This window comes from Oncorhynchus gorbuscha, linkage group LG04 (assembly GCF_021184085.1).
Source record: "Oncorhynchus gorbuscha isolate QuinsamMale2020 ecotype Even-year linkage group LG04, OgorEven_v1.0, whole genome shotgun sequence".
NCBI classification, from domain to species: Eukaryota; Metazoa; Chordata; class Actinopteri; order Salmoniformes; family Salmonidae; genus Oncorhynchus; species Oncorhynchus gorbuscha.
Window position 1 is genome coordinate 24,277,920 of NC_060176.1, and position 12,428 is coordinate 24,290,347.

At 42.6% G+C, this 12,428-nt stretch overlaps 1 protein-coding gene across 4 annotated transcripts; it reads left to right on the forward strand.

Annotated features, from left to right (window-relative positions):
• Positions 1 to 121: 121 nt before the first annotated feature.
• On the forward strand, positions 122 to 5,333 carry LOC124033162 (G1/S-specific cyclin-E1-like). Of its 4 annotated transcripts, XM_046345122.1 has the most exons (13): positions 122 to 307; positions 819 to 866; positions 1,067 to 1,154; positions 1,248 to 1,307; positions 1,522 to 1,691; positions 2,110 to 2,245; positions 3,180 to 3,326; positions 3,425 to 3,520; positions 3,787 to 3,921; positions 4,144 to 4,255; positions 4,389 to 4,546; positions 4,678 to 4,804; positions 4,896 to 5,333. In XM_046345122.1, the coding sequence occupies exons 2-12, from the start codon at positions 853 to 855 to the stop codon at positions 4,792 to 4,794; spliced, it is 1,233 nt and encodes a 410-aa protein (XP_046201078.1). In that variant the 5' UTR covers positions 122 to 307; positions 819 to 852; the 3' UTR covers positions 4,795 to 4,804; positions 4,896 to 5,333. The 4 variants fall into 4 exon arrangements, with proteins under 4 accessions (XP_046201078.1, XP_046201076.1, XP_046201077.1 ...); XM_046345120.1 differs by having other exon boundaries at positions 4,678 to 5,333; XM_046345121.1 differs by having other exon boundaries at positions 122 to 303; positions 4,678 to 5,333.
• Positions 5,334 to 12,428: the final 7,095 nt, after the last annotated feature.

Below are 12,428 nucleotides of genomic sequence, written 5' to 3' on the forward strand. Positions count from 1 at the left end.
CACTTCTGAACAATTAATGACTAATAATAATGTTCATTGAAATGTAACGGCGAATGATTACTGAACAGCACCAAGTATTTAAATCACCCGCTCCGACCGCCCCTTATGACAGCAAGCAGTTTATAAGCCAAGGCGCAAAACTCACAGTACTAGCGAAGAACAAGTAGCTAGTAAAGTCCACAGCTCCCTTTTGATGACAGAGGCCACGAATCGAACAATAATTGAAATAGCTAGCTAGTAACCGTAGCTATATTTTGTCTGATCCTTTCAGCCAAGTGTGGACTTCATCGCAGGGGAGTATTTGTAGGTAACGTTAAGCTGGCAAATAATTGAAACATCTCTTGTTAGCTAGTAGTCTTGCAACTTTTCAATCGAACTCCCTCAACGTGATTCGAAATAAGTGATACGATTGTAAATATCCTGAATTGGTTAGGCGATGGACAACATTGGATGGATAGTTTTTGTTGTTGTGAGAGCTTGTTAGAGCGGGTGAATGGAAAATGGCAAACTTGATGGCTCGGCCATTTTCTGTCCAGCTTCTCTCTCTCATTTAGAATAAATGAACTAGTTTCCATCGACTGTATGTCAAACTGTTCGGTTTATGCCATAGTGTGGAATCTGCTGTCGATGTATTCGTGGTTTTTGTGACAATTGTTGCAGTATTTCATATGGTTTGTCGTCCTTTAACATTGTCCCACTTCCATTTGCCCGCGCCCAGAGCTTTTGACGACTTGGCTTTGTGGGTCTTACGTGGGGGGTTGGGTTGTGGTGTTATTACCTAAAAAAATCTGAACAAATAAAATGTTTAATGTTTGCAGGTCCTCTATATTGGAGTGATACACGTGGGCTATAATGCTAAGAAAGGGGTAAGTTTCAGTTTTGCAGTTTGACCTAGTCTTGTCAGTCAATGTAGGTAGGTGCGGAAAAAAAGTTGACGCTAGGTAACATTAGCTGGCTTGCTAACTAACTAGCCGCGGCTTAGGTAGTTAGCGAGCAATAACGAACACTTTTCTTAGCTTTTCAGCAGGATGCATATTAGAATTCAATGTTTACTGTGTCATTTCAGGACAAATGTGGAATCCAGGTCTATTGACCATGAGATGCCCAAGGAAACTACAGTGAGGTCCAGGAAAAGAAAAGCAGATGTTGCCATTGTAAGTTATTGCTACTGTAGCGAGATGGTTACCTGGCCATGTCTTTTTAATATGCTTTATCAGAATGAACATTTTTCCTTATTCAATCCTCAGTATTTGCAAGACCCAGATGAAGTGGCAGAGATGATCAAAAAGAAACAGTGTGGAACTCCGGTAACTACATGCGTTCCCTTGCAGACCATGCACTTGTTGGCTTTAGCTAGCAACACACACCAGTCAGTGACCTACACAGGTTAATCAGGGCTGTTCAATAAATGAGACAATTGTGTTTAATCGGTTGCTATCGGTGTCGGTCTCGGAATCCTCTTCGTTTTGTTTTTATCGGTCGGTGGACTTTCTTCTCTTTTCTTATCCCTCTCCTGTGCAGGTATGCTGGAATCCTGAGTCGGTTTTCACAAGCCCGTGCAGGCGGATCCCCGCGCCTGACAATGAAGTCGATCAACCAGTTGCCTTGAATACCACTGGCTTTTCCGCTCGGTACACCTTCAAAAACATATTTGTCACCCCCACCAGGTCTTCCCCTCTTCCTGTGCTATGGTGAGTCACTTCTGGTACCTGGGACAACATGGGCCAGATGCAGTGACTTTGCTAAAGAGCAGGCGTGGTTACTTGACATGTTTGATAAGTAACGTATGATTTTTTATTCACTAGGAGATTGCACGGCCTCGTTACCTTAAGCTCTGCACTTACACTGTCCAAGGCCAAGCATTAACCAATGTGTTCACCTGTTTTATTTGAATGTAACAGCCCATGTAGTCTCACTGCTATCGTCTCTCTAAGAGTACAGTCTGCTGTTATAAGAACAGTTCCCTCCTTGACACTCATTATGTGTACCTGTATACTAAACCTCACAGCTCTGTTTGCACTCTGAATCAAGTTGAGGAGTTCTTCGTTGGTCCCCATTTTTTTTAGATTGATAATTACACATTTGAAATAGATGTGTTTCTCTTTGTAGCTGGGCAAGCAGGGACGATGTATGGAACAACCTGTTGCGGAAAGAGGAGGCGTATTCTCGAGACATCCACATCATGGCCAAACACCCGCACCTCCAACCCAAGATGAGGGCTATTCTTCTGGACTGGCTAATAGAGGTTTGTTCCTCTCTCTGTAGCAACCGCCTAAATTTGTCTCCCACAGTGTATCTACTACTTTGATCAAAACCCTCATGTTACTTGATCAGTGTCATCCATGTTTATCTTAAGGTGGTGAGTGTATTTTAGTTTTACCAATAGATGTATGGCCCCAGTTTATCTAGGTCAACTGTGGCTAGACAGAAGATGTGGCTAGACAGAAGATGTGGCTAGACAGAAGATGTGGCTAGACAGAAGATGTGGCTAGACAGAAGATGTGGCTAGACAGAAGATGTGGCTAGACAGAAGATGTGGCTAGACAGAAGATGTGGCTAGACAGAAGATGTGGCTAGACAGAAGATGTGGCTAGACAGAAGATGTGGCTAGACAGAAGATGTGGCTAGACAGAAGATGTGGCTAGACAGAAGATGTGGCTAGACAGAAGATGTGGCTAGACAGAAGATGTGGACTGCGGCTAGACAGAAGATGTGGCTAGACAGAAGATGTGGCTAGACAGAAGATGTGGCTAGACAGAAGATGTGGCTAGACAGAAGATGTGGCTAGACAGAAGATGCGGCTAGACAGAAGATGCGGCTAGACAGAAGATGCGGCTAGACAGAAGATGCGGCTAGACAGAAGATGCGGCTAGACAGAAGATGCGGCTAGACAGAAGATGCGGCTAGACAGAAGATGCGGCTAGACAGAAGATGCTAGACAGAAGATGCGTATTGGCTAAGCTCTAACATATTCTAAGGGGAAGCCTCGTCGGTGGCACAACTGAATACATTAAACCGTAATGTCGTCTGCCTTTAACCCAATTCTTCTGAATCAGCATTGATCTTTAAAGTTGGGTCGTTAGACCTATGGTGTAGAGAACCATGATCAATGCTTTTATGTGGGGGATCTCTTCCTTAGCTACTCTGTGACATTTCCTACACCTTGTTTTCTCTCTCAGGTGTGCGAGGTGTACAAGCTACACAGAGAAACCTTCTACCTTGCTCAGGATTACTTTGATAGGTTCATGGCCACGCAGACAAATGTTTTCAAGTCAACACTACAGCTCATCGGCATCTCTTCTCTGTTTATAGCTGCCAAAATGGAGGTAGGATGAAGCCTCTTCTACAAACCTGTTAAGTCGTTTTCTCCATTTTGTATATCAGTGAGATTTTTAACATGTTCACTACCCCTTTTCCTTTTCAGGAAATCTACCCTCCAAAGGTGCATCAATTTGCCTATGTTACTGATGGTGCCTGCACTGAGGATGATATCTTATGTATGGAGCTAATCATTATGAAGGTATGCCTCAAATGCTTTACGTCCCAGTGTTTCTCAGTACGGATGGGTCACACATCCTTATTGTTGTCTGAAGCTCGTTGAGACATGATCAACGTTTAGCCATTTACTGTTAAAACATGACCATGATGCTCTGTCACTAATGGTAGTTCCTGTTTAACTTGATAGAAGAAACGTGTGTACTGAGTCTCCTACGATCTGAGCTGGGGGACTCTTTTCTGTGGAATGAACTCGTGTGGCTCTTCCCTACTGTGTCCCCTTTTGCTCAGGAGCTGAAGTGGCGTTTGAGTCCCCTGACATCTGTGTCCTGGCTAAACATCTACATGCAGATTGCCTACCTGAAAGAGTCCGAGGAGGTTCTCATCCCACAGTACCCACAAACTACGTTTGTACAGATTGCTGAGGTAAGGTTACAACTGATTTCCCAACACTGCATGTGATTCATAGGTATATTTTGTTGTAAGATGCTAAGAAGCTCAACAAGGCAAAATATGTCCTCACAGACGACACCGCTTTTGCTTATACACGATGGTGTTGTAAGGAAATGTTTTCACATTTCCTCAGAATGGCTCGTTGCCTCAAGTCGGTGTTGTGCTCACGTTATCTCCTCATTTTGTTTTCTCTAGCTCCTGGACCTGTGTGTGTTGGATGTGAAATCTATGGAGTTCTGCTATGGAGTGCTGGCTGCCTCTGCCCTGTTCCATTTCTCCTCGCTGGAGCTGGTTGAGAAAGTCTCAGGTAGGGAGTTTCATTCTGAAGCTGTTCAGCTCAATCAACATCTTCAATCCAACCACTGAGTTGTATTGGTTCAGTGGACTTGCCATGGGTGTTTTAAGCCCTAACCAGACCCCTTTTGTCTTGATCTGTGCAGCTCTGAAGTGGTTAGACGTTGAGGCGTGTGTGAGGTGGATGGTCCCCTTTGCCATGTCCATCAGAGAAGTTGGCAGCTCAGCCCTGAGGCCCTTCAAAGGAATCCCAGCAGATGACATGCATAACATCCAGACCCATGCTGCCTATCTGGACTGGATGGTGAGGGCATCGTTTGTATGGTTTTCTATGCCAATGTTTGACATTGAGGTTGGACATTGTATCAGGCTGTTTAGAGTGAATAATCACAGCTGAGTTGCAGCCTGTATTGAGAGTTCTGTTGGTTTCTTTAGGCGAAGGCATGCTCCTACCCACAAGTGGATGTAGATCGCAGCCAGAGTTCCCCAATACCGTCCGGTGTGCTCACTCCGCCCCCTAGCAGCGAGAAACCAGAGGGCACCGTCTCTTGATTTCCATTGGGTTAGTATGGGGACCAAGATATTGTAGGACTGGGAGAAATCCGTGGCATTACACCAACATGTGCTCAAATGCTTTTTCTACATGCGTGCAGGTGTTTATTGTGCTAAGGTGAATGGATATTTTTGGATGTCTCTGCCTTTTTTTGAGGGATTGACAATTTTTAATTGGAGTGTTGCCAAGCTGGACCACCTGCCAAAAACCCAGAGCTGTCACCGGCTCTGAGTGCTGCTAAAGAAGGTGGACTTGGATTGATGGAACAGTGGATGAATGTGTGTGTGTAGCTCACGCTTGCCATTTTGAGAAAGATGATACTGCCAGGTTTGGGGACCAGTAGCTCTGCTGCCAAAATGGACAAGTGGAACAGCCTGCTTCAGAAGCAGAAACATGGATTGTATTTTAAGATATTAACTCTGCAACTTTCTCTCTTGCATTTGAGTTTTTACCAAAATGTATGATATTTGTTTTGAAATGAGATGCTGCTACTTATTTTTTAAATAAAGTCACTGTCGCAGACAGCTTTTATGTTTTACAATGTTGTGGGTCTTTTCCTTGTCCAGGGATTGTAGCCTGGTTGAAGCACCCTGACTGCTGTGTTCACTATTCTGTTTTACTGCGTGTGAAATAGCTTGGCGAACTCAATGATCAGGCTGGTTCTACCAGGCCGGTACAGAGTGCGGGGGCACCAGTTAGTCTGGGTAATATGTACGTACTAGATTTAAAGTGACTATGCATAGATGATAAACGGTAGCAGCAGTGTGAAGGGGGAGGGCAATGTAACTAGTCTGGGTAGCAATTTGCTTAGCTGTTCAGGGGTCTTAAGGCTTGGGGGGTAGAAGTTAAGAAGCCTTTTTGAACCTAGACTTGGTGCTCCGGTACAGCTTGTCGTGTGGTAGCAGAGAACCGTTTATTACTAGGGTGGCTGGAGTCTTTGACAATTTTTAGGTCCTTCCTCTGGCACCGCCTGGTATCGAGGTAAGGCAGAGCTGAAGTGATGTACTGGGCTGGACGCACTAGCCTCGAGTGCCTTGCGGTCGGAGGACGAGCAGTTGCCATACCAGTCGGGACTCAATGGTGTAGCTGTAGAACTTTTTGATTTATCTCAGGACCCATGTCAAATCTTTTCAAGCTCCTGGGGTTGGGGGGGAATAGGCTTTATGCCCACTTCATGACTGTCTTGGTGTGTTTGTACTATGGTAGTTTGATGTGGACAAAGGAACTTGAATCTCTTAACCTGCGCCACTATAGCCCCATCGACGAAAATGTGGGCGTGCTCTTTCCTCTTCCTGTGGTCGACGATCCTCGGTCTTGATCGCGTCGGAAGGTTGTTGTCCTTGCGCCACACGGCCAGATCTCTGACCTCCCTATAGGCTGTCTTGTCGGTGATCAGGCCTAACACTGTTGTCGTCGGCAAACTTAATGATGGTGTTGGAGTCGTGCCTGGCCATGCCAGGGATGGGTCTTAAGGACAAGACGGACCAACATGCATGCCGGCTGTGCACAGTAGATCATTGGCTGGTTGGCTGTGTTGGTCTGCTTTGTACTTTAGGGTGTTGCCACATTTGAGATTTGTCTGGATATTCTGGATGGAGCCAATGATTCATCATCATGGAGAGGCCAATGATAACAGCTTTTTAGCCAACAGCATCACCATCTGGCACCACCATCTAATTCAGTTTAGGAGCCTGAGCTTGCTAATCTACTGATGAAATCCTGCTGTAGTTTTAGACGCCGTCCTATAATTTGTGTTACGCTGTATGTGTAGGCCTATGCTACAGTAGACCTAGCCTTTTTTTAACCATTTTAATAGGCCCACAATGGAAATCAACTTGTCAGTTTTAAATGCGTTATGCATGTGGTTGTATTTTGAAATTGTCAAAACATCTTTGTTGGATTAATGAAAAATGTACTATATATATTTTTTTTTTTGATACATAACTACAAAAGCCATATTGTACATATATATTGATTTGTTTAACACTTTGTTACATGATTCTATGCGTCATTTCATAGTTGTTTTGACAAATTTTTCATGGAAACAGTAAAAAAAATATTTAAAACCTGGAATGACTTAGTGTACAAACTGGTACGGCACATCGTTGCCAGTGGCACAAACTTTGCTATATATATATATATAATCATGTAACAAAGTGTTAAACAAATCGATATATTTGTGATTCTTCAAAATAGCAACCCTTTGCCTTGACAGATTTGTAAGCTCTCAACCAGCATCATGAGGTAGTCACCTGGAATGCATTTCAATTAACAGGTGTGCCTTAATTTGTGGAATTTCTTTCCTCTTCTTTTGAGCTAATCAGTTATTGTGATAAGGTAGGGGATACACAGAGAATAGCCCTATTTGGTGAAGGACCAAGTCCATATCATGGCAAGAACAGTTTAAATAAGCAAAGAGAAATTACAGTCCATTACTTTGAGACCGGAAGGTCAGTCAATCTGGAAATCATAAAGAACTTTGAAAGTTTCTTCAAGTACAGTCGCAAAAAAATCAAGCGCTATAAGTCTCTTGTGAGGACCGCCACAGGAGAGGAAGACCCAGAGTTACATCTGCTGCAGTGGATAAGTTCCTTAGTCACCAGCCTCAGAAATGAAAGGCCAAATGAATGCTTCAAAGTTCAAGTAACAGACACATCTCAACATCAACATCAACTGTTCAGTGGAGACTGCGAGAATCAGGCCTTCATGGTCAAATTGCTACCAAATAAAACACTGAAGGAAACCAAGACTTGCTTGGGCCAAGAAACACAAGCGGTGAACATTAGACAGGTGGAAATTGGTCCTTTGTTCTGAGTCCAAATATGAGATTTGTTTTAGTTCCAACCACCGTGTCTTTGTGAGACGCAGAGTAGGTGAACAGATCTCTGTATGTGTGGTTCCCACCGTGAAGCATGGAGGAGGTGTGATAGTGTGGGTGTGCTTTGCTGGTGATACTGTCAGTGATTTATTTAGAAGACAAGGCACTCTTAACCAGCATGTCTACCACAGCATTCTGCAGCAATACGACATCCCGCCTGGTTTGCGCTTAGTGTGACTCATTTGTTTTTCAACAGGACAATGACCCAACACAACTCCAGGTTGTGTAAGTCCCGTTTGACCAAAATGGAGAGTGATGGAGTGCTGCATCAGATCACCTGGCCTCCACAATCACCCAACCTCAACTCAATTGAGATGGTTTGGGATGAGTTGGACCGCAGAGTGAAGGAAAAGCAGCCAACAAGTGCTCAGAATATGTGGGAACTCATTCAAAACTTTTAGGAAAGCATTCCAGGTGATGCTGGTTGAAAGAATGCCAAGCATGTGCAAAACTGCCATCAAGGAAAAGGGTGGCTACGTTGAAGAATCTAAAATATACATTGATTTTAACTTTTTATTTTTTATGTGTTATTTCATAGTTTTGATGTCTTCACTATTATTCTACAATGTAGACAATAGTAAAAAGAAAGAAAAAGCCCTGAATGAGGTGTCCAAACTTTTGACTGGTACTATACCATTTCATTAGTGTTCATGCTTCTCAATGTGGCTGCTTAGATGCTCCTTTTAAAGCCGTACCATTTTTATACGTGCCTCTCGCTAAACTAAAGTTTATGCTGAAGGTTATTGAAGTTCATAACATAAGATTTAAACTGTTGAAGAGAAGAGTGCGGTAAATGCATGTTTCTGTAAAATATAAATCACTAGAAACATCTGCTTTTCTTTAAACTCACAGAATATTGTAGAAAGTTTCATGGATTGGTCACAAAGATGACATCTGAGGTGGTGCACTGGGCTAATGTAAAGTACAGAAAACAGAGGAGGTGTGTGAAAGGTGTAGATGTAGACATCTTCCGTGTCGTTTTGTTTGTATTCTTATTCACTGTCACTTGCCACAATTTGGAATCAAAGGGGACAAAAAGGAAAGTGATCTGAATGAAAACAAAATGGAGCATATGGATGGCCTCTAATGGCTGTCTCTTTCATGCGTTCACTGACAGACAGTGCCCTCTGCTTGCAGTCAAGGAGTGTGTGCTTAAAGATGCACAGGACTAATCCACTAGATGTCAGTATGACGCTTTCACTGTCAAAGCTGCTCTCTTGTGAGACTTGCCGGGGACGACTCGACAGATGCTGCTGGGAGTAATTCTTGTACTTGTCTAATTCTCTGGTCCTTCACTTTGTCACAAACCAGATTGGGTCACCTAAGGGTTTGTTTTTCTTTGGCCAGCTGAATTTATCAGATGCATTTATCAAATGGATTGATAGCATTGTCTTACTAAATCATTTGGATATTCAGTCTACATCAATTCTTCACTCGTTTTATTTTACTAATGGCAAAAATGTGAATGAACCATGCCATCTGAAGTTATCCCCTGTTTTATTTTTCAACCATTTCCAACGATTGTTGAAAAAATATGGACTGTTCCTTTTCTGCTCTGGTGCTCTTCACAAACATCGACTGTTCTGCATCAATGTTCAGTGATTAACGCTGCATTAAAGCAGCAGGGGCCCTTGCTGTTTCTTTAAAGAGGGGGGGGGACTTCACCCATCAGACAGGCTCTTGGGGCATGGGACCCTCAGGCAGCCAGGCAGGAAACAGCACAACAGCTGTTATGCGCTCAATGGCCCCTTTGTTCTCGCAGCTCAGACGCTTGTGGCAGCAGCAGGTGCCCATTGGCTAAGCCACCAGCCGCACAAGAGTTCACACCTAGATAGGGGGTACAGTAGACACCAGTCACTGAAAATGCTGAAGGGATTCCTACTACATATGGTAACAGTCTTAGACCAGCGTATGTGTTTTATATCATTCAAACATTGCAATTAAAATGGCAGCGTGTGTCAACATTGGAATGACTAAATTGTTGTAATAATCCTGCTTTGATCAAGAAAAAGGTGCATGTACTCTTAAAATTTGGTCACATTTTTCAATTGAGAGGCTGACTGTGACACTTTAGGGTCAATAGAAATGTGTTTTGTCATGTCAAATAAGCCACTTGATGACACATTTTCATCCCTGAGACAAGGCAGGGGGGTAGCAGTAAAACAGCACTGATATTCATCACGTATTCAGGTTTCCCATAGTCCCACATGCAGTATTGCATTTTTGAAATTATTAATATCAATCAACATATTCAATGAGTCTATTAGTTGAGCACTATTGGTTTGCAATGCTTGTTGTTTAGGTTGCTTAGTCAGTGTTTGTTCCCGAACCAGACCCTCTTGATCTGTGCAGCTCTGACGTGGTCCAACGTTGAGGAGTGTGTGAAGTGGATGGTTCCCCTTGCTATGTCCATTAGAGAAGTGGGCAGTTCAGCCATGAAGACCTTCAAAAGGACTCGCACAGACTACCACAGACTACAAACATCCATATCAATGTTGCCTATCTGGAGTGCATGGTGAGTTTCCGGTCTTCAAGGAGCCGGAGGGAATAAACAAAAATAGGCCAAAAAATATATATATATATATATTTCCACTAAGCGCGAACCAGATGGGATGGCGTATTGCTGTTGAATGCTGTGGTAGCCATGCTGGTTAAGTGTGCCTTGAATTCTAAATAATCACTGACAGTGTCACCAGCAAAACACCATCACACCTCCTCCTCCATGCTTCACGATGGGAACCACACATGCGGAGATAATCCGTTCACCTTCTCCGTGTCTCATAAAGACACAGTGGTTGGAACCAAAAATCTCAAATTTGGACTCATCAGACCACAGATTTACACCAGTCTAATGTCCATTGTTTGTTTTTCTTGGCCCAAGCAAGTCTCTTCTTATTATTGATGTCCTTTAGTGGTGTTTTTTGCAGCAATTCAACCATGAAGGCCTGATTCACTCAGTCTCCACTGAACATTTGATGTTGAGATGTGTCTGTTACTTGAACTCTGTGAATAATTTATTTGGTCTGCAATTTCTGAGGGTGGTAACTCTAATGAACTTATCCACTGCAGAAGAGGTAACTCTAAATCTTCCTCTCCTGTGGCGGTCCTCACGAGAGACTGTGTTATCATAGCGCTTGATGGTTTTTGCGACTGCACTTGAAGAAACTTTCAAAGTTCTTGAAGTATTCCAGATTGACTGACCTTCATGTCTTAAAGTAAGGATCGACTGTCATTTCTCTTTGCTTATTTGAGCTGTTCTTGCCATAATATGGACTTGGTCTTTTACCAAATAGGGCTATCTTTCTTATACCAACCCTACCTTGTCACAACACAACTGATTGGCTCAAACACATTTAGAAGGAAAGAAATTCCACAAATTAACTTTGAACAAGGCACACCTGTTAATTGAAATGCATTCCAGGTGACTACCTCATGATGCTGGTTGAGAGAATGTCAAGAGTGTGCAGAGCTGACATCAAGGCAAAGGGTGGCTACTTTGAAGAATCTCAAATATAACATATATTTAGATTTCCTTAACACTTGTGGTTACTACATGATTCCATATGTGTTATTTCATTGTTTTGATGTTTTCACTATTATTCTACAATGTAGAAAATAGTACAAATAAAGAAAAAACCCTGGAATGAGTAGGTGTGTCCAAACTGTTGACTGGTACTTTAAGTCAACATAGGTGCACTGTGCGTTTGAGAGAGGGAAACATGAAGAGAAAGATATGGACGTATTCTATCTATGTGCACTCAATTCATTTTGCGATAGATTTTAGAAAGTTAACAGCACAGAAGGGTGAGGGGAAGATTGATTTATACAGTAGCTCCACTTCATTGTACCCTTATAGGGCATGCCCTAAGATCAGGCTGTTGTTTGCAGGCCAACCTCACCAAAGCCCCCTTGCTGTCTTTTTAGGAGGGGATGCTAATGAACCACATTCCACAGGAACGTTCATTCAGTCAGAGCACTGGGGAATTTCAGGCTCCCTTCCATGACCCTTTAGTGAACACTGAAATAAAGTGCCGTGAGCGGTCTCTGGGGCTGACCTGTCAAGCTGTTCAAATAGGCCTATACACTATGTGTTGTCCTACTCTCATGCAAATGAAACAAAAATGATATTGTTATTACGGTAATGTTGTGCAATGTTATACTAATTTGGGACAAAATGTAATAGGCTATAGAAGGGATTCGATGCAAATTTTAATGATGTATTCAAATCCAGGCGTCAAGGTTTGCAGCACTGCTGATTTTCCTCCTTCCCCTCTAGGACTGATTGGGTCCTGGGACCCCATTGGCCAATCAGTAATATTAGTCGATCAATTAACTACAAAGACGAGAGCTGCACTTCTGACCTTAAGGCCAGTATTTACATTTCAGCCTATAATAGTATATTCATTCACTAGATACGCTTATTCTAAGATACCACAGTTTAAAGCAAGAGTCCTTAGTTGCTATGTACATGTTTTGCCTTATGAATTAATCATATATACCCATTGATTCTTGAAGAATATAACTTAGAAATAGCTGAAGAGTTTAGCTCAACTCTCATACCCCATCAGAACCCAAAATATAAGCTCCAATGTTTGTAAACAACATAAATGGAAACAAACACTGTATAGCCTCAACATACATTTTATATCATGATTGGTCAGTCCTTGCATCCATAGCTCTGTCTATGCATTTGCAGGTGGTTACTTTTCAGGTATAAAGCTTTATTGTTTCAATAAAGGATTGTAGCTTTAAATA

Bases quoted from the DNA above. Each gene is read 5' to 3' on its own strand.
- LOC124033162 (XM_046345120.1), top strand. The intron at 4,256-4,388 runs GTAGGGAGTTTC...TGATCTGTGCAG, and splicing joins GCTGGTTGAGAAAGTCTCAG to CTCTGAAGTGGTTAGACGTT. The intron at 4,547-4,677 runs GTGAGGGCATCG...TGGTTTCTTTAG, and splicing joins CTGCCTATCTGGACTGGATG to GCGAAGGCATGCTCCTACCC.